Source organism: Cimex lectularius, unplaced genomic scaffold (genome assembly GCF_000648675.2).
Source record: "Cimex lectularius strain Harlan isolate CLEC.00 unplaced genomic scaffold, Clec_2.1 scaffold10, whole genome shotgun sequence".
Taxonomy (NCBI): Eukaryota; Metazoa; Arthropoda; class Insecta; order Hemiptera; family Cimicidae; genus Cimex; species Cimex lectularius.
Window position 1 is genome coordinate 47,533 of NW_019392665.1, and position 27,764 is coordinate 75,296.

A 27,764-nucleotide genomic window follows, 5' to 3' on the forward strand; every position below is an offset into this window, starting at 1 on the left:
ATGAGTTTTGCTGCAATGGAGCTTTCTTTCCATGGGTCCGTTTCGTCCAGCTTGATGATTGAAAAACCTTTGATTCTAACATTTTTCTTGTAAGAACGGGTTCTAGACAGTATATTTATTACAGTAAATTTAATTCGACTTCGCTTTGCTCGGACTTTTTTCGGACGGAATTCGGACTGGCCTGACGGATTTTAAAGTTCTTGGGTCTGCTTAATCTCGCTATTTACCTTTGAGGTTTAGATTGTTCTTATTTCAAACAGGTCTGAGCAACCAAAGAAGTTTGTTTTGACATGCTGGCGGTACCGAGTGACCGTTATCCGGACCATGGTTTGCACTGGTCATATGGGTTAAAGTACGCACTTTTGCGCCCACTGGTACGTCTAATCTCGACGTTTACCTTCGCATCCGTAAAGTCTACTTTTCGAAGGCCGTTGATCTAACAGAGCCGACGCCATATTCATAGACCCTTTATGATCGTGGGCCGCGATCCTTTAAAATTCAGATGCTGTCGTCACAGACGGATCTGTGGATCCGGTCTATAATGACATTAGACATGTGTTTTTCACGAGAGTGGTTCCTGAGGCCCATTGTTCTCGTTGTAAGAACAATGGGCTCGCAACGTGTCGCTCCGTTTGAGACGGTTCGTAAAATATAATTCGTCCCCCCCTCGGGCCGATTCTTCATCAACTGTTCAACAATTCAAAAGATGCCATGAATATTCGAACGAGAGTGGTTAAATTTAGAAAAAAAAGAGAGCAAAAAGAATAGAAGCCCATCAAGTCCGTTTTACCGAAGTCCGGACTGATCGGAGACGGCCGATGAAACTCAACCCGGCCTAAAGTCCGAAGTTTTTAAGTTTTAATTCTTCTGTCAAGCCCAGCCGGGCCCCGGAAAGCGTACAAATTTATAGGAGACAATCGTCAATTGTTACATGTCCCCGACCTGAAAAAAATGAAAATACACGGTCGAAAATTGTATGAATGAATGTGAGTGTGAGAGAGAAGAAATCCACAATGAAAACTTTCCCCCTACAGTCAAAAACTTTTCCAAAGTGGTCCAAGTTTTTGAAATAAAAATGCACCTTGTATTATTGAAACCGTAAGACCTCAATCCAGGGGGGAATTCTGGAGAATCCGAACGATCTGTCGATTTTTGTAGTCACTTTTCCCAAGGGGTCATCTCGTGTTTCATCCTGATTCGTGGAAGCTTCGTGTCGAATAATTAAAAAACAAGGGCAACAACAAAATATCAGCGAAAAGAAAAAAATATAAGACGCCATCCGTACATGCTAGCGATACGGTTTTTTGTTCTTTTTCATTGTAGATCTGAATAAGTAAATTATGTCTCAGACCTGATTAACTAAATCGGCTCTCGGATTCTACTCACCGACGGATCCGTCTCTCGAATTCGGCCCTCAGACCTAGGAGAAATGACTTTCCGATTTAACTAACTGAATGGGTTTGCTGATCCGATAGACTGAATTGACTCTTAAATCACTGAAATGATTTTCCGATCTGACAGACTGAGTCGAACCTCAGGTCTGACAAACAAATCGACTCTCGGATCTGATTCCCAAATCTGACTGAATCGATGATCAGACCTGGCAGAGTCGATTCGCAAACCTGTCTTGAGTCGATTATCAGACCTGGCTGTGTCGTCTCTATAATCTGACCGAACCGATTCTCAGGCCTAGCAGAAAAGACTCTCCGATTTGAATAATTGTATTGATTCTCAAATCTGACTGAATTGATTGTGAGACCTGGCTGAGTCGATTTTCAGACCTGACTGAATCGATTTTCAAACCTGGCTGTGTCGTCTCTCCGAACTGACTGAATCAGTTCTCAGACCTGGCTGTGTCGTCTCTATGATCTGACTGAAACGATTCTCAGGCCTAGCAGAAAAAACTCTCCAATCTCAATAATTGAATTGATTCCCAAATCTGACTGAATCGATGATCAGACCTGGCAGAGTCGATTCTCAAACCTGTCTTGAGTAGATTACCAGACCAGGCTGTGTCGTCTCTTCGATCTGACTGAAACAATTCTCAGGCCAAGCAGAAAAGACTTTCCGATCTGACTAATTGAAACGATTCTCAAACCTGTCTAAGTCGATTCTCAGACCTGGCTGTGTCGTCTCTCCGATCTGACTGAAACAATTCTCAGGCCTAGCAGAAAAGACTCTCCAATCTCAATAATTGAATTGATTCCCAAATCTGACTGAATCGATGATCAGACCTGGCAGAGTCGATTCTCAAACCTGTCTTGAGTCGATTATCAGACCTGGCTGTGTCGTCTCTCCGATCTGACCGAACCGATTCTCATGCCTAGCAGAAAAGACTTTCCGATCTGACTAATTGAAACGATTCTCAAATCTGACTGAATCGATTGTCAGACCTGGCTGAGTCGATTTTCAGACCTGATTGAATTGATTCTCAGACCTGGCTGTGTCGTCTCTCAGATCTGACTGAAACAATTCTCAGTCCTAGTAGAAAAGACTTTCCGATCTGAATAATTGAATTGATTCCCAAATCTGACTGTATCGATGATCAGACCTGGCAGAGTCGATTGTCAGACCTGACTTAAGGCCTAGCAGAAAAGACTCTGCTATCTGACTAACTGAATCGACTGAGATCTAGTGAAAACAGAAAGAAACGATGTCGACACTAATTGATGAGTTTTTCTATTTTATCACAGCAACTCGCCCCCAATATGTCAACAAAAAAATTCTTCGCTGTATCGCGAAATGGACCCCCTAGAATTTTTCCTCGGGGATCCTTTTTTTTCCTCCAAATAAATCAGGTTTTGGGATATTTCACAAAAAAAAGTAAACACGATACGAAATTCGCCTCCTGGACGAGTAAACAGGCGAATTCTTCGCTCCTGGGCGCGGCAGGCGTCGAAGGATGATGATACAATCCTTCTAAAATAGAAGGTCCTCCCTTCCCCAGTTTCGGTATAAATTAACTGGCCATCTGTGATTCTTAAAGGAAAATCAACAGAAACGTTGACCTGAAAATTTTTCCCGTTCTTTTTTTCTTAATCCAGGGAGCACGGGAAAGATAGGATATGGAAGAGTAACATAAAGGACAAGAATCATATTAAAAAATGAAACCACAGGAAGAAGGAAAAATAGTTAGCAAATCATCCATCATCCCTACATAATTAATTTTTTTATATATTTAGAAATCTAATTGAATACATGAACATTTTTTGAATTGACTTAATTTTTTTTCCGAAATTTCTAAGGCTTAATTGTGACCATTGTATAAAATATAGAAAAAAGAAGTCAACCATTGACGAATGTCAGAAAACAAATCTGAGATCTAAGTCTCTTTGTTTTCATTAACTGAATCGACTCTCGGATCTGAATCACTGAAAGGGCCCTTGGATTACACTAAATCGACATTCGGATCTAACACCCAGGTGGGTCACTTCGATTTCACTATTCGAGTCTCGGATCTGATCACAGAAAGCTGTCTTAAATTTTATTAATTGAATGGCTCTCGGATCTGACTCACAGAAAGATGTCTTAGATTTTATTAATTGAATGGCTCTCGGATCTGATCACAGAAAGGTCTCTTCGAATTCATTACCTGAATTGACTCTTGCATCTGACTAATTGAAATCTGAAGACTCTACGATCCATTAACCGGTCGACTCTCAGATCTAACCTACTGAAACGACTCTCAGATCTAACTAGGTTAATTGTCACTTTTGACTGAAAGAAAGGACTTTTCGATCTCATTAACTGATCGTACCTTCGATCTTGACCAAAACGCACCAATCAGGCCTACAAATGTCAGAAATTCGCATGTTTCCCTATTTCTTCTATTTTCGTATTAAAAAATACCAAACGTGTTTTTTTTTAAACCGCTTATTTGGCCAAGTGTTGTTAATTTTTATTAGTTCCTTTATTTTCCTGATCGGCCGACGACCTCCGGAAGTCTGGCTCGAAGTGAGACACATTCCGTCTGCCCTTGCAGAAGTTGCATTCAATTATGCTATTTTTGCCTCGAGTCCTGTTATTTATTTTTTATTTTTTTATCCTAGATCCCTGTATATAACGATTTACAAGTGTGTGCGACATTTCGACGAGGTGATTGAACCCGGAGGATTGAAAGATAAAAGATAAAAGGCTTAACACTTGCCAAAATTTACATTAAAAAAGCACTTGTTTATCTGTTTGCTTTTTGTTATACAATCATCTTTTGTTTTTGGTGGATTCTTTTTTCTTTTTTTTTTATTTGAATTAGTTGTCCTTATTTTGGTTTTGCGTATAGTTTCAGGGTGTACGTCCGCAGCCCGATGGGTGGCCCGGGGGCGGTCCGGGGGTGGCAATATCGGTTCAAACCACCCCTCAACCCCACAACACCCCCCGCCGCCCGCGGTCGGCGTGGAAAAGGGGCGGAGGAAACAAACTTATATAGGAAGTTTTCTCAATATCATGACACGTTCACAACACATGTTAACGCGATGTTCTGGCCGTTGGCAATCCCTTTCACCCTTTGGGAGTGTCATGAGGTGGACGCCGATTGGTTAAGTTGTGAAGAAAATCTGGAAAGGGGGGCGGCCAGAGGGAAAAAATACGGCAAAACAAATAATGAAACAATATATAGTTTTTTTTAAACCCACGACCATTACACTTTCCCTTCTTTCCTACCTATTATAAAAATTTAATTATGACCCGGGGGGGGGGGAATTTGCAGTACCCTGTTTATGAACGACTAGTCAACCTTCGAATCGTTGATATGCAAACAGTCAATATGGGTATAATGAATTATAAAGCATGCAGTGCCAACCAATAAAACAACGAGTTTAACATAAAATACAAAGGGAGGTCATCACTTTTGAGTTTAATTTATTGATAAGTTATTTTTCAAAACGTCTAAATTTATAATTTAATTGATTTCTGTTGTTTTTTATACAACAGTAAAATAGTATATAGTTAGATATTCTGACTGAATCGAATCGTTTCAGTTAATAAGATAAAAAAGTCCTTTCTGGGAGTCAGAATAGACAATCGATACAGTCAGATCTGAGAGTCGATTCATTAATGAGATCGAACCTTTCTAGAAGTCAGAACTGACAATTAACTCAGTCAGATCTAAGAGTCTGTTCAATTAATCCAATTAATCAGACCTGAGAAATGTTTCAGTCAGTCAGTGTCGAGATCAACTCAGTCAGAATAGACAGTCGATTCAGTCAGATCTGGTAGTCGATTATCTCAAATATATAAATATATAAATATAAATGTATANATATTTATTTATTTATTTATTCATTAGGATCAGGGACCATTTCCCAGTACGATTGGTGACTAGATTCACTAAGATTCGAGAGTCGGTTTATTAGAATCTTAAAATCGAATCAGTCGAATCTAATGGATGCTTCAGTCAGATCTGAGAGTTGACTTCAGCAGTGAGAGACAATTCAGTCATAACTCAGAGTCGATTCAGTCAGATTTGAGAGTCAGATCGCTGAATCGATACAGTCTGATCCGAGAATCAACTCAGTCAGATCTGAGAGCCGATTCAGTCTGGACTGAGAGTCGACTCAATCAAATCTGAGAAACGGCTCAGCCAGATTTGAGAGTCGATTCAATAAGTCAGATTTCACTCGATTCCGTCAAATCCGACAGTCGTATCGACCAGATATGAGAGTCGATTCAATTAGACTCGACAATCGACGCAGACAGATCTGACAGATTCAGTCAGTTCTAAGGGACGACTAGTCAAATTTCAGAAACGACTAAGCCAAATTTGAGAGTCGATTCAGTCAGCCAGTCGATTCACTTTTCCTCATGGATGTACGATGGAAAAGTTTTTATTTATTTTTCACTATATTTTATTGTTAGAACCTTGCATATGAAATAATTACGTTTTAGTAGGTACTAAATATTTACAAAATAGAACGGATGAAAATCAAGCAGTTCCAGTCATTAATTGGCCCGGGGGGGGGGCAATCGGGTGACAGAATCTTTGGCAATAGGGGCCAATTGAATAGTGGGCGTAAAACTGGGAAGCTGATTGTTCTTAATCATTAATTCATGCCTAATGGGTTTTTGAAAAAAATCTGGGCGTGGGCGGAAGACGTACAATTTTAGTACCAAGTCTAATTTTGAGCTGTTTTCAATGAAAAAAACGATAGCGGGTTTTATGCGTTGAGTCTCTCTTATCGCTTTTCGAGGGCTTCTGCTATACGAAACTGGCTTTAGAGGCAGGTCATACTCGCCAAAATCGGTTTAAAACTGGTGCTGACGCAAAACTGAAAAAGCCTGTCGGCCCCGCGCGTCTATTTTCGTTTCCAGTCCCTTCCAGGATTATAACTCTAACTTTTCAGAGTTTCTTTTGATATAGTCTGGTTTACGATCCTCGGCGAATATAGCTGAAGAGTTGATAAACGACTCATGGCGCATTCCTGATTTTTAACACGCGATAACGGCCTCTGGGCCCACTCGACGACATCAACAACCTCCGTGATGAATCGATAAAACAATAATCCGACGATTCGTTCCGGTTCGGACTCGCGGATACGTTTGTTACGAGCCATCCTTTTTTCACTTTCGCCCACCGAGCATCTCGCCGAAAATAGCAGTGTAAACATTTTCTCTTTTCAAACGGACAGGCCGTTAATAAACAAACTCGGACGCTAGGCGATGTTAAAAGGGAAACACGACGAGATTAAGCGATAATCTTAGATTTTTTTTCTTTTTCTTTAAACTCTATTCCAATTTAATACCGTCTCGTCCTCGCTGGTCTAGGATGGATAGTAAGAAAACAGCGACATGAGGATTTTACCCGGCTGGCAAGGGGACGACCAGGTTGTTGTCATAGAATTGGACCAAACCTTTTTTGGTGATTCTACACTCCAAAATATCGGACACGTATTCGCTATTTCTTGTGAATCCTGGCTTCGCCAAAAAAATACAAAGTTTGATTTTATATAAGCTCAAATCCGCACATGTACACGCATACAGACATGTGCCGTTCAAGCTTCTACAGTTCAAGCTTTTGCTGTTTACAATAAACCGCCGGCAGACTCAAGAATCAGCCACCCCGGGTGTTGGCAATCCGTGGTTGTGCTCGGGGGGGGGGGGTGCTATCAGCAGCCAACGCATGCCAAACCCTTGACCAACTCACGTTCATTCTTAAATACATATACTCCTATCAATTAGGATGGTGGAGTATTCGATATTCTTCTATCACCCTTTACACATATTATACAGCTAGATCTAATCTCAATGGAGTACTCGATATTCCGCCATAGACTCTTCCACCTCACACATTCACGCTAATAAATGCATTCGCTCTTAACTCGACCTTAACACATATTGTACAGATAAGTCTAATTGAGGGTACACGATATTCCGCCATAGACTCTTCCACCTCACACATTCACGATAATAAATATATTCACACCGGCTCTCAGATATCGGTTTTGATTGAAATTGACTCTCAAATCCGAATCACAGAATTGGCTCTCTGATCCAACCGACAGAGATAACTTTCAGATTCCACTGGCTGAAACGTCTCTCAAATCCGTCTGACAGAAAAGATCCTCAGATCAGGACCGAATTGATTTTTTGGGGATGGCTAACTGAGCAGACTCTCAGATCGAATTGACTGAAACGATTCTCAGATCCGAACCCTCTGACTGAAAGGACTCTCAAATTTAAAACACAGAATGGCTCTCAGATCCAACCGACAGAAATAAAACTCTCAGGTATCACACCGGCTCTCAGATCTAACGACTGAAATGACTCTCAAATTTAAATCACAGAACTGGCTCACATATCCAACTGATAAGAATAATTCGCAGTTCCGAATCACATCGGCTCTCAGATCTCACTGGCTGAAAGGTCTTTATTTCCGAATCACAGCAGTAGCTCTCAAATCAGGACCGAAAAGACTCTCAGAACCGACTCACATGCTCTATAGTGGGACAGAAACGTTAGACCATCGGTTCCGGGAGTCTGAGTGGTTACAGTCAATCTGATACGAGAGTCGATTCAGTGAGATTTGAGAGTCGACTCAGTCCGTCAGATCATAAAATCACTCTCTCTCTGCTAGATGCGAGAATCGATTCAGTCAGAACTAAAAATGGACTCATATCTGAGAAACGCCTAAGCCAAATTTGTGACTCGATTCAGAAAGTCAGATCATAGAATCGATTCCGTCTGATCCCAGAGTCGTTCGAGCAGATCTGAGAGTCGATTCAGCTAGACTCAACAATCGACGTAATCAGATCTGATAGATTCAGACAGATCTGAGAGACTAGCAAATTTCAGACGCGAGATTCGTTTTAGTACTGTCAGATTGGAAGCCGTTTCTGCCGGTCCGATCTAAGAGTCGATTCAGTTATAGGATTCGGTTTGAACTTTGAGCATTACAAAACCGTTAAAATTGTATGACGCTAATTGGTTCCATATAGAACGGGATGTCTATAATATTACGTCTTTTCTCTTTTAAGATTAGAGGGCGCCTCGTATGTAGGCGGACGGCTCAATTTTCCCCGGTCCAGATTGATGCTGTGTTTCCCGTCCATCGCTTCCGTAAGAAACACCGGGCTCCGCTCCAGGGGGATTGTACGGGACGATTGGGACGCTCTTTTTTTCACCCCCTCTCGCCCTTCTTCACCCCATTGGGAGTAACGTCGACCCTAATTGGCCCAAGGCAATCCACCTCGGATATCTAACCGACGGTGAATACAGATCCCAGGTTGAGATACGCGACGACAATGCCGTTTATCCGTCATCTCCGCTGCGAGCGCGTAACGAGGGCGTAACGGGTCCCGGGTCACGATAACGTCCTCCCTAATTACGCTGTCTTTTTTTTCCAAGGGATGATCGAACCCTCATAAAACATTCAGTTGTGTCAGGTCAACGGCGACCCCGGGACTCGCGACGCATCCCTGCTTCTGTATACAGACGGTCTTTATGAACGGCACCCGTTGCGAATATAAACTAAGCGTAAGAGGACGACCTCTCGTATCCGAAACGGTTGGGCTTTATCCACGGACAATGGCACTCTTGCTGAGGACGGGGCCCCACCCCACATCAAATCCGCCCGCGAATTTCCAATATATATGTAGAGCGGTCGCATTTCCAGACGATGGACGCCCGGCCGGAGACGGACTCCGATGAGCGGATGTGATCCGAATAAGTCGGCACCGATTTACCCTCGGATCAACCGTAAAACTGCAAAAGAAGAAAATAAAGCACCGCAGCATAAACGCATAAAGCGAAAAACATCAATACGACATAAAATCATATCAACATATAAACACGAAAAATTTTTCTTTACTTTTTAAATCCAACATAAATAATATCGACTCAGTAGTATTTTTTGCTTAGACCGTATTTATACATTCGCCTCTTGATCAACGATTTGTTAGAATCGACTCCTAGGATGATAATACAGTCTGAACTGGCTTTCGGATCCATGCATCATTTAGTAAGTTCCGAGATTCGATTCAGAAAACTAGATCGAAAAGGCGTTTCGGTTAGAACACAGTTCTGAGTAGGTTAATGTTCCGGGAGCCGATTGACTAAGATCCGAGAATCGAATCACTAAGATCGGAGAGTCGTTCAGTATGATCCGAGAATTGATTCACTAAATCCGAGAATCGATTCATTAAGATCCGAGAATCGATTTATTAAGATCTGAGCGTCGATCCAGCAAGATCTGGTAATGTGATTCCGATCGAATCAATTCACTAAGATCTGAGAGTCGATTTAGTAAGATCTGAGAATCGATTCGCTATGATCAGAGAGTCGATTTAGTAAGATACGAGGATCGATTCACCAAGATACGGGAGTTGATTCAGTAAGTTCCGAGAATCGATTCACTAAGATCAGATGACGATGCAGTAAGATCGGAGAGTTGTCCAGTAAGTCCAAACATTGATTCACTAAGATCCGAGAATCGATTCACTAAGATTCGACAGTCTATTCAGTAAAATCGCAGAGTCTATTGACTAAGAGCGGAGAATCGACTAATTAAGATTCGAGAATCTATTCATTAAGATCCGAGAATCTATTTATTAAGATCTGAGAGTCGATCCAGCAAGATCCGGTAATGTGATTCTGATCGAATCGATTCATTAAGAACAGAGTCGATTCAGTAAGATCTGAGAATCGATTCACTATGATCAGAGAGTCGATTTAGTAAGATACTAGGATCGATTCACCAAGATACGAGAGTCGATTCAGTAAGATCCGAGAATCGATTCATTAAGATCAGATGACGATGCAGTAAGATCCGAGGATCGATGTACTAAGATCGGAGAGTCGTTCAGGAAGTCCAAAAATTGATTCACTAAGATCCGAGAATCGATGTACTAAGATCTGAGAGTCGATTCTGAGAGAGAAGATGCAGTAAGATTCTATAATGTGATTCGGATCCGCGAATCGATGCATTAATATCTGAGAACCGATTCACTGTGAGCAGAGAGACGATGCAGGCAGGAAGATGCATTAAGGTCTGAGAGTCGGTCTAGCAAGATACGAGGATCGATTCACCAAGATACAAGTGTCGATTCAGTAAAATCCGAGAATCGATTCACTAAGATCCAAGAGTGGATTCAGTCAGATCTGAAACTCGATTCAGTCAGATAGGGGAATCTATTCTCTATGATCTGAGAGAAAATTCATTAAGATCCAAAAATCATTTTGTTACCGATCTGAGAGTCGTTTCTGTGATTCGGATCTGAGAGTCGATTCAGGCAGATCTGAGAGTTGGCTTACGCAGATCCGAGAGTCGATCAGTTATTCAGACCTGAAGACTTACATCAGATCTGATAGCCGTTTCTGTGATTCGGATTTGATTGTCGTTCCAGTGAGTTAGATCTGAGAATCGATTCAGTAAGATCCTAGAGACAATTAATTAAGATCCGGAAATCATTTTGTTACGGATGTGAGCAGTTTCTGTCAGTTGGATCTGAGAGTAGTTTCTGTGATTCAGATCTGACAGTCGATTCAGGCAGATCTTAGAGTTGACATGAAGATCCGAGAGTCGGTTCACTGAAGACCTTTATGTTAGATCTGAGAATCGAGAGTCGATCAGTGAGTCAGATCTTAAGACTTTTATGACTTGATATTATGTTTTGTAAATCGAATCTGAAAGTCCAAGACTCGGTCGTTTTTCTTTCTTTTTCGACCCCCTCATCTTTAGGTGTTTGATTCTTTGAAATTACGGGTTTTAGAATCAAATCGTTGATGAAGGATTAAGAGTCAAACTCGGCGAAGGGGGAATCGTTCCGTTTTTCGGTCTGCATTCGGTTCAATTATTTCGTGTTTACATTAACGGGGAAAACTGGCTGTTATTAATTATGAAATTAAGCCATGCCAGAGGGGTCACGTTAAAATTTGTTGTGGGGGGGGGTGGACTTTTCAATTTTATTAAATCCTACGGGAAAATACGCAAGGAAGGGGGTTGGGAAAGTGTCGCAATTCTGGGCTACCGATTTCACCTCTCTTATCGGTCCGATCGGAAAATCCCAAGGAAAATCACCAAAAAGGGATAGAGTTTTTTTTTCACTTTTCCACCAAAAAAAAAAAAAAAATTGGAAAATGTCGCCCTGGCCAGCAGGTGGAAACCACTTAGCCAAATGGGCGTTTAAACATCCGTTTTTAAAGTCCATTGTTGATCAAATGGGTCTGGGGGTGGGTTTTTTCTGTTTTTTTGTTTACTTTTTTTAACCACCCCCTATTTTGAAAAGAAAGTCGAACAGTTTGTCTTTTGCCCAGGGTGGGACGTCATTGTCCCCTGGTCCCGGTGGTGAAAAGGGGGTGGAAAAAGGGCTAAGCCACTTCTTTTAATTATCGGCGTAATCGTTTTGCCCGTGTTTTTTATTTTCTCTTTCTCTCTATCTCTCTATCGCTATCTCTATCTGTATATCTCTTTCTCTATCTCGAAAAGAAATTACCTTAAAAGGATTTGTCTCGGTAATCCAGCCAGGGATTGTTTTGACGTTTTGCGGGGTCCGCCCGGCTTCGCCCGACTGCGTCCCACCAAATTACAACGCACAGACAATTTTTTTTTTTTCATTTATCGGTAATTGCCCACTTGAGATATAAAAAAATCTTAAAAAATCCCAATTAATCAAAGGATCGTATTTATATCGTACTGCCTTTAAACTCTAATAGACGGCAGAGAAAAAGAAACAATATAGTCTATTTTGGGACCAAAGGTTAATTGCTCGTGATGTCAAAAATAAAATAAAAAAACAAGTCTGATAACGCCGGACCGATAAGGAGCCGGTTTCGTCCGTAACAATCTTAATAGCTTGAGTCATAAACCTTTTAGAAGAATATACACGAAATAAATCAACTTGTGTGCTATTCGGACTCAGGAGGGCGTCGGCCGGTCCGCACGTTCTCGACATTTTTACCTCAAGGGAACTTGAAGGCGATTGAAGGGGGATCAGAGAAACGATTCGTATAGTGAGAATCGTTTCGGCCCGAGACGCATCGGCTACAATCAGAATTCGAACTTTGTTTGAATCGGTCTGCGAGACAATTAGTTACAATCAAAGAATCGTTCTGTCCATTCAGATCCGACAAACGATTCACAAAGATTCATTAGGATCTGAGAGTCGGTCTACTAAGATCCGAGAATCGATCCATTGTACTCGTTGATTCTGTAAGTTTAGAATAGTTAGTATTATTCATTCGATTCATCAGAGAGCCTTCGCCGTCAGATTTGTGAATAGATTCATTAAGATCCAGCAGACGATTCAGTAAGAACTGAGCTGATTCACAAGGCTCCGATCAAATAAGATCCAAGAGCCGATCCTCTAAAATCCGAGAACCGATTGAATAAGATCCGAGAGCCGATCCATTAAGATCGACAGCCGATTCAGTAAGGCCCGATTGAGTAAGATGCGAGAGCCAATTCAGTAAGATCTGTGAGCGGGTTCACTAAGGTCCGATTGAGTAACATCAGAGAGCCGATCCACTAAAATCCGAGAACCGATTCAGTAAGATCTGTGAGCCGATTCACTAAGGTCCGATTGAGTAACATCCGAGAGCCGATTCAGTAAGATCTGTGAGCCGATTCACTAAGGTCCGATTGAGTGAGATCCGAGAGCCGAATCAGTAAGATCTGTAAGCAAGCGGATTCACTAAGGTCCGATTGAGTAACATCCGAGAGCCGATTCAGTAAGATCTGTGAGCCGATTCACTAAGGTCCGATTGAGTGAGATCCGAGAGCCGAATCAGTAAGATTGTGAGCCGATTCACTAAGGTCCGATTGAGTGAGATCCGAGAGCCGAATCAGTAAGATCTGTAAGCAAGCGGATTCACTAAGGTCCGATTGAGTATGATCCGAGAGCCGATCCACTAAGATCCGAGAACCGATTCACTAAGGTCCGATTGAGGAAGACCCGAGAGCCGATCCACTAAGATCCAGTAAGATCTGGGTGCCGAATCACTAAGCTTCGATTGAGTAAGTTCCAAGAGTCTAACCACTAAGGTCCGAGAACCGATTCAGTAATATTTGTTAGCCGATTTACTAAGCTCCGATCAAGTAAGATCTGTGACCCGATTCACTAAGCTACAATTGAGTAATATCCGAGAGCCGATTCACTAAGTTCCGAACCGATTCAGTAAGATCTGTGAGCCAATTCACTAACTCCGGTCGAGTAAGATCCGAGAGCCGATCCACTAAGCTCCGATTGAGTAATATCGTAGAGCCGATTCACTAAGATCCGAGCCGGTTCACTAAGCCCCAGACTCGATTTACTAAGATCCGGTTGAGTATCATCGATCCAGTAAGATCCGGGAGCCGATCCATTAAGATCCGAGCCGGTTCACTAAGCCCTGAGAGCGGATTCAATAAGATCTGTGAGCCAATTCACTAAAATCTGCGAGTCAGATCAGAGTTATGTGACCAGTGATTTGGAATGGAACGGAAAGAAAAAGAGGAGGGGAAAAAAGAAATCCATCCTCAGATTCCAAATCCGTTGACAGACCCGGTGGCATTTCGCGGCACGCGATAATTACACGGTCGTCCGCACGACTCGTTCACAAGACTCAACAGACCAATTAACAAGTTGTAATCGCATAGATTATCCCTCCCACGAGCTACAAGCCGTCAACACAGTTGCCGAAGGCTGCCTAATCCTAACGAGGACTAATTGGATAATCGCAGGATTTTATCGGGGAAAAAAGGACGCCAAAACTCCGTGACTTATCCGGTATGCGATGCAGCCGAGACAGAGTCGTGTGCAACTCTCGTAAAACGCATAATAAATAGTTTTATTTCCCGTTCGGGACGTGCCCATGGGCGTTGGCGCCTCTTATCAGGGCAGTAAACAGTCTTTTAACTAAAAACAAAACGGGGCGTGCTATGCGATTTGACGCGACGCACAGCTCAAGTGGCAAAACGGGTCGTAAATCTCAGCTGCCACCACCCTGCACATTGCCCCGCCAGGAGACGGTTTTTCAAATAAAAATGTTTCCGGTTTGTATAGCGGGACAACAGCTAGTCTTAACTTGGAGGCGTGGAGTAAGAAGTCTGGAATGCATAACAAAGTGTTAAAGTACGAACGATTCAGTTCATAGAGCGTGTCCAACTTAAAAGGTACGATTCGAAAATAACTTCAGACGCTAACATCCGAAAGATCCGAGATTCGAGTCAGTTACGACAAGAAAGCTGTCTCAGTCAAATACGAGAGTTATTTAATAGATAAGAGACAGTTAAATATCTAAGATTCCAGAGGCGATGCATTACGAATCATAGTTTACTCAGTCAGATCCGAGAGTCGATTCAGTCACACCTAAGAGTCGACTTAGTCTGATCTGAACTATGATTGAGTCAATTCTTAGAGATGGTTCAGTCAGATCTGAAAGTTGACTCAGTCAGAACTATGTGCCGATTCATTAATTTTTCATGAACGATTCTCTAAGATCACAGTAGGCTCCGAGAATCGACTCAGTCAGACTTGAGAGTCGGTTCAGTCACATCTGAGAGTCGGCTTAGTCAGATGGGAGATATGTCGATACAGTCAGATATAACATTTATTTCAATAAGAATTGAAAATCGATCCAGTCATATCTGAGAGTCGATTCAGTCACATCTGAGAGTCGACTTAGTCATATCTGAGAAGTGATTCAGACAAATCTTAGAGTTGTTTCAGTTATATGTGAAAGTTGACTCAATCAAATCTAAGAGTCGATACAGTAAGATATAAGATTTATTTCAATAAGAATTGAAAATCGATCCAGTCATATCTGAGAGTCGATTTAGTCACATCTGAGAGTTGTTTCAGTCACATCTGAGAGTCGACTTAGTCATATCTGAGAAGTGATTCATTCATATCTGAGAGTCGATTCAGTCGGATATGAGAGTTTATTCAGGAAGATTTGAGAATATCTGACAATAAATTCTCTAAGATCGGAGGGTTGATTGATTCTGAGAGATGTCAGTTATATTCTGATATTTCTTTCAGTCGGACTTTAGTGTTGTTTCAATAAGATTTGAAAATTGACTCAGTCAGATCTGAAAGTCGATTCTCTAAGGTCAGTGAGTGGATTGAGTAAGATGCGAGAGTCAATGCAATACGTTCCGAGAGTCCTCTCTGAGAAGCCAAAAGTCATTACTGTCCAAGATAGCGCTTAGTAATGTACTCTCATATCAGAGAGTTATCATGATCCAAGAGCCTACATTCAGATCCGACCGTCGATATTCCAAGAGGCAAGACGATTCATTTGAACCTCTAGAATCTTTCAGCCAGCCAGATATGAGATTCTATTCACTAAGCTCCAAGAGTAATCTCAGCTGGCTCAAATCTGGATCTAAGAGCAGATTCATTTAGAGACGATAGGCAATTTACTATCATCAGACAGTATTCTCAGCCAGATCTAGGAGACAATTTATTAAGACCCGAGAGTCGATTCATTAGGATCACTGAGTCGATTCAATTATACCCGAGAACAGGTTGCCCCTGATTTGTGACTCTAGTCAGTAAGATTTGATAGTCGATTTATTTAGATCTGTGACTCGATTCAGTTAGCTGTGAGAGTTGATTCAATAAGATCTGAAAGTCAATTCTCAGATACCAGAGGCGATTCATTAGGATCATAGCGTGAACTCGGTCAGATCTGAGAGTCGACTTAGTCACATCTGAGATGTAGTTGTCAAATCTTAGTTGTTTCAGTTCGATCTGAAAGTTGACAGTAAGATCTACGAGCGATTCAGTCGGATATGAGATTTCTTTTAGTAAGATTTGAGAATCGACTCAGTCAGATGGGAGAGTTGATTCAGTCAGATCTGAGAGGCGAATCAATCAGATCTGAGAGTCGTTTCCTTAAATCTGAAAGTCGACTTAATCAGGGTCTGAAAGTCAATTCTCTAAGATAACCAGAGACGATTCATTAGGATCAGAGTCAACTCGGTCATGTCGATTCAGTCACATCTGAGAGTTAAGAGTAAGTCAAATCTTAGAGTTATTTCAGTTAGATCTGAAAGTTGATAGACCCGAGAGTCGATTCATTATGATCACTGAGTCGATTCTATTAAACCCGAGAGTAGGTCGCCCCTGATCTGAGGGACGATTCGAACTGTAAGACGTTTTGTCAGTTTTTTACGCTGGTTCCGCATGCAATCTCGTACCGATTTCTGCTCGTCTAGGTGTTCAATCGATCGGGGCCTTTCTTCTGCAGAATGGAAATCAAGTCCGATTTGCATAATTATGAGTTAGGTAGATAACAAGTATTGAAGAGCTTATTTGCCCTAGAGTGGTAAAGAGTAAAGAGAGTTAAAGGAGAGCCGGGGCCCGGCTTCCTACCCTCCTGCGGTCCCCGGGGGTGGGTCTTTAGCGTAGGCCCTGTAGAAAAGTTAGCCTCTTGACGGTTGAGCTCGAAAAACCCCTTTCCGCCATAATTCCGGCTCGTTCCACGAGACCATCTATATATAAATCACAGCCCCTAAGTCCACCGAACTCGTGCTGTATTTTTAAAGCAGGAGACGGGTCTTTAGCGTCCTCGGGGGCGGCGCACCCCCTCGCCCTGGAAACAGGGTCGGGGCGCCCCTAATAGAGTGATTCCGGTTCCTGAACACGTCGTCCTGGCCTAACACCCACTTGCGGAGAGTAAAGCCGCCCCCTCACCCCCGAACGACAAACACACAGCCACACACCCCCTCAAAAGGCCACTTCTCACCCCTTTAAACAACCATCGACGCCTTTACAACACGCCTTTTTCTCTTCCTAAACTTTTTTTTATAATTGGGGCTTATAAATTAATTACCGTTTAACATCTTTAAATTGGTTCGGAATATCATACAGACTGCTCAACATTCGGAGCATTGTTTCATAAAATTGGTATTAGTTAAGACGAAAAGATTCGGAATAAGACTGTAAATCGTTTCTTTGAATCTTATTCTATAAACATATCGTTCAGTCGGATCTGGGAACCGATTCATACAGACATATCACGCGCTGTACTCTTTCTTCTAGTCAGATCAGTAAATCGTCCTTCCAAGTCGGATCCAAAGATCATTTCTAAAACTCTAATACAAGACTCGCTTCTTGAACTGATCGTAGAATCGACTCTTGAACTGATGATCCGGCAATCGGTTCTTGGATTGTCCGATCTGAGACTCTCTCAATCTCTTGACTGATTTTAAAATTGGTTCTTGGGTTGAACCGAGAATCACATCACTTCACAGTCCGAGAATTGGTTCTTAGACTATTTCTATAATCGGTTCATGGATTGAAACGAGAATCACTCCACGTGCTGATCTGAGAAATGCTTCTTGAACTGACTGATCCGAGAATTGCCACTTAGACTGATCCTAGAAGCGATTCTTAGACTGATCCGAGAATCAGTTCTTGGATTGACAGATCCGAGAATCGATTCTTGACTGATTTTAGAATCCCTTCTTAGACAGATCCTGCAATCGGTTCTTAGACTGATCCTAGAATCGATTCTTGGATTGACTGATCCTAGAACCGATTCTTAAAGCCGAATCGACACCAGCTCTTACTCTAATGTGAGAATCACGTCTTAGAGTCTGATCCGAGTATCGTTTCTCACTCTGATCAGAGATCGTTTCTTACTTCTTTATTTCTTTATAGATTCTTAGAGTCGAATCCGACAAATCAGTCAATGAGATTTTCTAAGTCTATAAATATATCTTTTCAGTTGGATCCGATAACCGTTTCATACGCTCATTTAATGTTCAATTCTTACACTCTGATTTTTTAATCGTTTCAAAATACGATTTTCTCATCCGCGAACCGGACCGTATAATTCTCAAGTGTCCCTCCATCAACTTCATCAACGCAAAGGGTAGAAAAGGAAATCAAACTGGCTTATCTCTCAACGCATTCCCTTTCACGGCATTCATCCGTATTTATATATTATTTATCGACGGCTCAATGATTCAAACAGGAAACCGCTAATCACGCACACATTCTCAGATCATTTAATCATAACCGTTTTATATAATTTTTTCCCTTTGTTTTTTATCTGTGCGTCCGTGTACGCCCTCTTCCCCTCTCGCCTTACACCTTCTTTATCGGTCGCAGATTGATCCTGTCCGACGGGTTGAAAAAGAATATTGTAAAAGGGTATCGCCGGACTCCCGATAAAGGTGAACCCTGCCCCGTTTCGACAACTTTCCCCCGAAGGAAAAATCTGATAATTGCAGAACTAATACCCGGGGAATATTTACACATCAATTTGACATGATTAATCAAAGACTTTTATTAGTCTAGACGGTTGGGGGGAAAGAATTGAATCAAAAAATCCTGAACGTTATCTGGGAAGGGTGGTGCCAAATAGGGTGCAAGGTGCCAAAGGATCTACCCTTCCTTTCTATTTTTTTCCGTTCTTCTTCTTCTCTTCCACTTCGGGACCATAAATTCGGGGGTGGGACCCGCCGATATTTCCCTTTGCCGAATAAGCTGGATTAGACAATGGACCCCCGCCCCGGCCGAGATGAGGAAGTACCGTCGAGGTGTCATTTTTGGCCTTTTCTTGATTGGGGACAAGTTTTTCTTTCCTTTTCGTACCTAGGAAGTCTGAGGTCTGAAAGACCTCTTATCAGCCTGCTCTATTCTCAGAGCGATGACGAATCCGTGCTTTGTGGACTTTTTCCACTCCCCCGCCACCACCACAAGATTTTATTGGTCATGGTAAAACAGTTTAATGAGTTTTACATGGCCGATGAACCGTACCTTCCGCATGTTTATTAAAAGGCTCTGCAAATATTACGAACTATGAGTCTTTAGACTTTCTTTAACTACACGGGCCGATCCAATTGGCAAAGCACACGGTTTTTATTGCTATTATTGAGATTCGAGAGTTGATTCAGGGTGAAATGTGAGAACCAGTTCAAAACAGATCTAAGAATCGAGCCATTGTGAGATCCGAGAGTTGATCAATGTGAATTGTAGGAACCAGTTCAAAAGAGATCTACGAATCGAGTCATTGTGAGATCCGAGAGTTGATTCAGTGTGAAATGTGAGAACTAGTTCAAAAGAGATCTACGAATCGAGTCATTGTGAAATCCGAGAATTGATTAGGGTGAAATGGAAAGAGATCTGAAAATCGAGTCATTGTGAAATCCGAGAGTTGATTAGGGTGAAATGGAAGAACCACAGTTCAAAAGAGATCTAAAAATTGAGTCATTGTGAGATTCGAGAGTTGATTCAGTGTGAAATGTGAGAACTTTAAAAGACATCTAAGAATCGAGCCATTGTGAAATCCGAGAGTTAATTAGGTGAAATGGAAGAACTAATTCAAAAGAGATCTGAAAATCGAGCCATTGTGAGATCCGAGAGGTGATTCAGTGTGGAATATGAGAACTAGTTCAAATGAGATCTAAAAATCGAGCCATTGTGAAATCTGAGAGTTGATTAGGGTGAAATGGATGAACCAGTTCAAAAGAGATCTAAAAATCTAGTCATTGTGAGATCCGCGAGTTGATTCAGTGTGAAATGTGAGAACTAATTCAAAAGAGATCTAAGAATCGAGTCATTATGAGATTCGAGAGTTGATTCAGTGTGAAATGTGAGAAACAGTTCAAAAGAGATCTAAAAATCGAGTCATTGTGAGAGCCGCGAGTTGATTCAGTGTGAAATGTGAGAACTTTAAAAGACATCTAAGAATCGAGCCATTGTGAGATCCGAGAGTTGATTAGGGTGAAATGGAAGAACCACAGTTCAAAAGAGATCTAAAAATCGAGCCATTATGAGATCCGAGAGTTGATTCAGTATGAAATGTGAGAACTAATTCAAAAGAGATCTAAGAATCGAGCCATTGTGAGATCCGAGAGTTGATCAAAGTGAATTGTAGGAACCAGTTCAAAAGAGATCTACGAATCGAGTCATTGTGAAATCCGAGAGTTGATTAGGGTGAAATGGAAGAACCAGTTCAAAAGAGATCTAAAAATCGAGCTATTATGAGATCCGAGAGTCGATTCAGTGTGAAATGTGAGAACTAGTTCAAAGGAGATATTAGAATCGAGCCATTGTGAGATCCGAGAGTTGATTTGGGGTTAAATGTGAGAGTTCACAAGAAATTTAAGAATCAAGCCATTGTGAGATCTGAGAGTTGATTCGGGGTTAAATGTGAGAGTTCAAAAGAAATTTAAGAATCGAGCCATTGTGAGATCTGAGAGTTGATTCGAGGTTAAATGTGAGAGTTCAAAAGAAATTTAAGAATCGAGTCATTGTGAGATCGGAGAATTGATTCAGTGTCAAAAGAAATCTTAGAATCGATTCCTAGTTGAGCCCCGACAATAGACACAAAGAGGAAAAGATCTGAGAATTGATTCATTGTGATATCCGAAAGTTTTTTTCTAGGAGAACTGAGATACAATTCAGACAGTGAGATCAGAGGACGCTCCAGTGCAGGTTTTCTGAATCGATTTTGAGTAGGTTTTGAAATCGATTCTGAGAAGAAAGAAAAGGATTCATAAGGAGAACTGAGAATGAATTCAGTTAGTGAGATCAGAGAATCGTTTCAAAGTGTCTGTGAGTAGGTTTTGAGAAAAAATTCTGATTAGGTTTGTGAATCGATTCAGATCATATCCGATAATTGATCAGTATGTTAAGAGAACCGTTTCAGAGTGAGTTTTCAATCGATTCTGAGTGGGTTTTGAGGTCGATTCATAAGGAGAACTAAGAATGGATTCATACGGTATGATCCGAGAAAGTTTCAGAGCGAGTTTTGTGGATCGATTTTTGTTAGGTTATGACATTCGATTCTGAGCGTGTTTTCCTTATCGATTTTGATTGGGTTTTGTGAATGGACTCATAAGAGAACTGAGAATAAATTCAGTCAGTGAGATCAGAGAATCATTTCAAGGTGGATTTTGTTGTGGATCGGATTTTAGTAGGATTTGACAATCGATTCTAAGAGGGTTTCGACAATCGATTCTGAGAGGGTTTTGTGAATCGATTCAGATCAGATCCAATAATCGATTCGGTACGATCCGAGACTTGTTTCAGAGTTAGTTTTCAATCGATTCTGGCTGGGTTTTGTGAATCGATTCTTAATGACAACCGAGGATCTGAGCAATCGAAGAATTGAGAATCTATTCATATAGTTTGATCGCAGATTCTGTCAATTTTTTTTGCTACTCTATTTTTCCTCGTTTCCGATACATGCCGGAAATGTATGTTTGAAAAAAAGCTCTGCATTTTTTCGATCGTGTTTCTTAGCCTGATTAAAATTCCAACATCCAAGCCAATTAATTAAATTGTTGCATAACATCGCCCGTTCAAAGGCGCTATCAGCGGAAGAAAAACTGCACAACTGATTAATGAATTATTAGCGCTTGCATGGGACAAAACGGCCATAAATTTTATATCCGTCAATTTAATATTATCATCCGGGAGTAAAAATAAAACGAGCGTCGTCGGAAAGGCCTGGGTGGCCAGGCGGGGCGTCAATTTTTTTATTAACAGATAAGCTGTGAAAAAGTGTTCTGGACTGAATAGTTCGTGAAATGGGTTGGGTTGAGACATGTTCCGTTTGTCGCCCTTCAGATCCCGTATTGAGTTATATGTTTTTATTCTACTGTGGATATTTAATCGAAGTGGAAAAAGAATCAGTTGGTTCATTATTAACCTGTTATCATTTCTTCGAGTCCAGTCCAGAGACAGCTTCATACTCACATGTCAGAACTGGTTTTTAGTCTGATCTTTGTTAAAGCCAGATCAGAGACTTCTTACTTCTTACCTCAGGATTAGAGAGCCGATTCGTATTTCTTCCCTTTACATCAAGTCAGATCGGCGAATCTTTTCTTTAAATCCGAGAACCGTTTCTTATTGTCTGACTCGGGAATCTTTTCTTACAGACTAATGCGAGAATCTTTTCTTAGAAGCTGAATCGAGAATATTTTCTAAGAATCTGAATCAAGAATATTTTATTAGAGTCTGATCCGAGAATCTTTTCTTAGAGTCTGAAGTGAGAATATTTTCTTAGAATCTGATTCGAGAATGTTACAGACTGAATTACAGACTGATCATTGAATTTTTCGAAGGAATCTGATCCGCGAACTTTTTCTTAGAGTCTGATCTGACAATATTTTCTTAGAATCTGATTCGAGAATGTTTTCTTACAGACTGATCTTTGAATTTTTCGTAGAATCTGATCCGAAACCTTTTCTTAGAGTCTGATCCGAGAATCTTTCTTAGAGTCTGATTCGAGAATTTTCTGTCTAATCCGAGAATCTTTTCTTAGTCTGGTCCGCGAACCATTTCTCAGAATCTGAATCGAGAAATTTCCTTAGAATCTGATGCGAGCATCTTTTCTTACAGACTCATACGAGAATCTTTTCTTAGAGTCTGAAGCAAGAATATTTTCTTAGAATTTGATTTGAGAATGTTTTCTTACAGACTGATCATTGAATTTTTCTTAGAATCTGATCCGAGAACAATTTCTTAGAGTCTGATCCGAGATTCTATCTTAGAGTCTGATTCGAGAATTTTCTGTCTGATCCGAGAATCTTTTTTTAGTCTGGTCCGCGAACTGTTTCTCAGAATCTGAATCCAGAATATTTCCTTAGAATCTGATGAGAGCCTTTTCTTACAGACTGATCCGAGAATTTTTCTTTCAACCTGATCCAAGAACTGATTCTTCAGTGTCTAATTCGACAATCTTTTCATACAGTGAGATCCGAGAATATTTTCTTTGAGTCTGATCCGAGAACCGTTTCTTCGAATCTGATTCGAGAATCTTTTCTTACAGGCTGATCCGAGAACTATTGACAAGACTACTGGACCTATGTCAAAAATACGCCCAATAAAACCGTTTTCTCGCCAATTTTCCCCGGACCTTATTTTCTGAAAATTCGATCTTCCGGCGTTTTCTCGATAGGGTTCCAGGGCGTTACCTGAAGGCTCGCCGGCCGTTCTTCCGCTTTTCGAATTCAATCAATTTATCGTTGATTTCTTTCTCTCCCACTCTTCCCCCGGTCATTATTGTAATGTATACAGGGTGCTGCAGGTACGACGGCCTTTCCCCGCGCCAATCGGCCGGATACAGGCCCAGTGACAAACGACGTTGCGACACAATGCGAAGAAAGAAAGCCTTTTGTAGTTCTTTTATAGTTTTGTGTTCGTATATTTCTTTTCCTCCAATCCTCGTGAAACATTTCTGCGGCGTCTGGCCGGGTCGTCTTTTAAATTTGGATTTCTGTGTATCCTTGGGGGCCGTTTTAGAACAGAGGGACGTCAAACAATTCCTGTTTGTTTACGGAGGACCGGTGGCTTATCTTCTAGGCGGATTTTTTTTCCTTTAAAGAAACAACCACTTTCAATACAATTCTGGCTACGTGACCGTACAAGGCGAGAAACAAAAAGAGACCCTCTGACAGAAAATAAGTCGGATTTTCAGCTATGCAAGAGGGCGGACGAGCCTAGAAGCGGTTCAAAGTGCGGCCAAAAGACTAATGAACGAGAACGGTGATCAATTTTTTTACGTCATCCGCACAATTTCTACATGATGGTATTCCAGGGCGAGAGATCAAGTAGCGCCTAACCCGCTTTTATAAACGAAAAAATGGGAAAATCAAGTGAAAAAAGACTCTTTTCGTGAAAAGAATTGCGGTCCTATCTGAGAACTGGTTCCTACCTTCTGATTCAAGAATCGATTCTCAGAGTCTGGTAGAAGTATCGTTTATTACTCTAATTCGAGAACCGGTTCTTACTGTTTGATCCGAGTATCGTTAGCTACTCAGATACGAGAACCGATTCTCAGAGTGTGATTCGAGTATCGTCTATTACTCTAATATGAGAACCGGTTCTTACTGTTTGATCCGAGTATCGTTTGCTACTCAGATCGGAGAACCGAATCTGTGAGTCCGATACGAGTATCGTTTATTACTCTAACACGAGAACTGGTTCTTACAGTCTGATCCGAGTATCGTTAGCTACTCAGATACGAGAACCGATTCTCAGAGTCTGATATGAGTATCGTTTATTACTCTAATAGGAGAACTGGTTCTTACTGTCTGTTCCGAGAATCGTTTGCTACTCAGATACGAGAACCGATTCTCAGAGTCTGATTCGAGTATCGTTTATTACTAGAGTACGACAACCGGTTCTTACAGTCTGATCCGAGTATCGTTTGGTACTCAGATCGGAGAACCGATTCTGTGAGTCCGATACGAGTATCGTTTATTACTCTCATAGGAGAACTGGTTCTTACAGTCTGATCTCAGAATCGTTTGCTACTCAGATCAGAGCCTTATCCTAGAATCTTTTCTTAGAGCTAGATCTCAAAATCTTTTCTTCACTCCTAGAGATCCTATTCGTAAAATAGCATTGTCTGATTCTAGAATGATTGTATACAGTAGACTATAGTACACTTTCCATTTTTCACTTTTGCAAAGGATATCTGCAAGGAATGTCGATAAGTAAGGAGGTTTAGGAGTTCTAAAAGTGGGACTCAGCTTGTATTTGCCGTCCGGATGAGGGACTTTGAGGGAGGGGTTGGAGGATCCTAGAAATTCAAAGGGTGTTTTGTGCATTTTAATCTCCTCAGAGTGTATTAATTTTGATTCTTCTTCTGCTCCAGTATGACAACGACCTGACATTCGACGAGCCCCAGGCTCTGGCCGAGCCGCAGAACACCGACAGCCTGGTCGGCAGAGTGTACAACGGCGTCACACAGACACTCTCCAGGGTGAAACGGGACATATTTGATTGGTTCAACATTCACGACGACGACAAGAAGGAAGAGGTAACCACGTCCACGTCCAACCCAGTGACGGAACCGGACGACTTCGAAAACGGAAGGACTTCGCCTCTCTTCAGAACGTGAGGACTTTTCTGATTTTTTTTTTTTAATTTTAACTAATGATGATAGAACAGGTACATACAGTCTGTTCCAATAACCTTTCTAATGTCCTGATCGTAGAACTGGTTCATAAAGACTGATCTGATCACCTTTTCTTATAGCCTGATCATAGAACTAGTTCATATGGTCTGATCTGAACACCTTTTCTTAGGGCGTGGTCATAGAATTGGTTCATATAGTCTGATCTAATCATCTTTCTTATGACCTGATCGTAGAACTGGTTCATAAAGACTGATCTGATCACCTTTTCTTATAGCCTGATCATATAGTGGTTCATACAGTCTGATCTGATCACCTTTTCTTATAGCCTGATCATAGAATTGCTTCATACAGTCTGATGTAATCACCTTTCTGATGACCTGTTGATAGAACTGGTTTGTACGGTATGATCTGATCACCTTTTCTTAGGGTCTGATTATAGAACTGGTTCGTACGGTCTGATCTGATCACCTTTTCTTAGGGCCTGATCAGAGAACTGGCCCTTCTGGTTCTTACAGTAAGTTCCGAGAAACGATCCTTCATTCTGAGAATCATTTTTCATCCTGATCCAAAAACTGTTCTCACTCTTATTCCAGAATTGTTTTTTAGAGTCTGATTGGGGAACTAGTTTTTACTGACAGTCTTTCCTGATTTTTTTAAATTATTATTTTTTAACTTTTTTATTTTCCAGGACAAGGGATGCTGACCGGGACACAGACGATGATGAAGACCCGACGTACGACCTGTCCAAAGGTGGCTCCGGGGACGTCGGATCAGGGGAGGAACATCTTCCGACCCCTGAGACAAAAAGGCATCGGCACAGCAAATGTATTTTTCATATTTTTAAACCTGCAACACAAGAAACAAGAATAAATTTATTTTCTAAAAAAATCCACAGCTATAGTCAGGGTTACATTTTACATGAGGGAATGGTGGCAAGATAAGCTGGAGGACAAGTCATCAACCAAGTACCTTGAGCTGAAGTCTGACCTCGAGGAAAGCATGAACCAACTGTTGTCCAAGATCACTGGTACTCAGACAGCACATCTAGTCAATTTAGAGTAAGTACTAATGCCAGTTCATTTATGGATTTAAAAAAAAAAGTATATATATANATATATAATTGTGTGTGTGTATAATTTATTTATTTATTTATATATATTTGTTAAAATAGAAAATGGAATGAAAACGATGTTGTACGAGTGACCATGGACGTATTCTCCCAGTATAACGACAAGGTCGAAGATGAGGTTGAAACGCAGCTTAAAGCTCAGATCAAGGAGACAAACAAACTCGGCAACCAGGTCATCGAACTCAGTAACAAACACACAGTGATTGCCAAATTGTTCGAGGGTAAGGTATTTAATTATCATACCAAAATTGCCTTCTATAACTTTTCTTCCGCCAGACCAAAGTCAGGTCGAATGCGAAAACGGGGTCTTATGTGGAGGCGTACCGCCAAAATGCCTTCCTATCGGAAACAGGTGCGACGGAATAACACAGTGCGATGATGGTTCGGACGAGGAAGGATGCCCGGTGTTTGGACACGGTAAAAAATTTTGTCTGTAAACAAAAAGCTTAACGAGGAATCCTACTAACACGTATGTCGAATGACACTAACATGCATCGTACAATCTTCTTCGATAATAACCATGCCAGATGGGGCTGTTTTGGTAGAAGGGGTCCATCCGTACCAGTCTCTCCAGTCGATATTAACCATCCTTTCCCGTAATCCTGCTTACGAGTCACAATCTCTCTGAATTTCCTGGTTATTTGAAAGGTCGAGTTGTCTCATCCTCAGCCAGAAGGTATTGTTGCCAAGAAACAGAAACATATCAGGCTATGCCATTATGAAGATTAATCAAATCTAAATAAGCTGCATTTTAAGATTTTTATGCCAAAAACTGCTGGTACAAAGTTTTGCCAATATTCATTAGCTAGAATATTGCGTGTTTTGGAAGCTGAACATGCTGAAAATTCATGGTATCTATTGACAAGAGGATCTGATTTAAACAAGCTATTCTATATTTTCTGGCTCAATTATGTTAAAATTTCATGGTACAAAATATATTAAACACAAAGTTCATTCGGAGCTAAGTTTTTTTGGCCAATTCATAGCAGAAAGTTACAGTTTAGGGATCTAGACAAGGCGATCTGAGTTATTTTTAGGCAAGTATTGCCGGTTTACGGATTTATCAACAAGATTTATAAAGACTCGTCTGTATATTTTGACCAAATTATGACTAAATTTCATGGTATTAAGCTTTATTGGCAATAAGGTTTGTCCATAACCAAACCTCTTCTGGATTTTTTAAGCCAATCACAAGAGAAGTTAGAATTATATTGTATAAGGTATATGAGAAGGAAGGTTCATCCTTACACAGACTATTGTATAAAAACTAGACATCATTTGAGCCTAATCGGGCCAAATTTGTATGGTAATAGAGCAATATTTGTCTTAGAATCCATGG

General features: G+C 41.0%; 1 protein-coding gene across 7 annotated transcripts in view; it reads left to right on the forward strand.

The window, feature by feature from the left end:
* Positions 1-27,764, forward strand: part of LOC106667332 (basement membrane-specific heparan sulfate proteoglycan core protein) — a 130,115-nt gene that overhangs the window by 27,237 nt on the left and 75,114 nt on the right. For all 7 annotated transcript variants that reach the window (XM_024225098.1, XM_024225100.1, XM_024225103.1 and 4 more), the window contains exons 3-7: positions 25,033-25,274; positions 25,985-26,121; positions 26,192-26,354; positions 26,468-26,646; positions 26,702-26,842. In XM_024225098.1, coding sequence (XP_024080866.1) covers positions 25,033-25,274; positions 25,985-26,121; positions 26,192-26,354; positions 26,468-26,646; positions 26,702-26,842 — 862 coding nt within the window. The remainder of the gene's footprint in view (positions 1-25,032; positions 25,275-25,984; positions 26,122-26,191; positions 26,355-26,467; positions 26,647-26,701; positions 26,843-27,764) is intronic.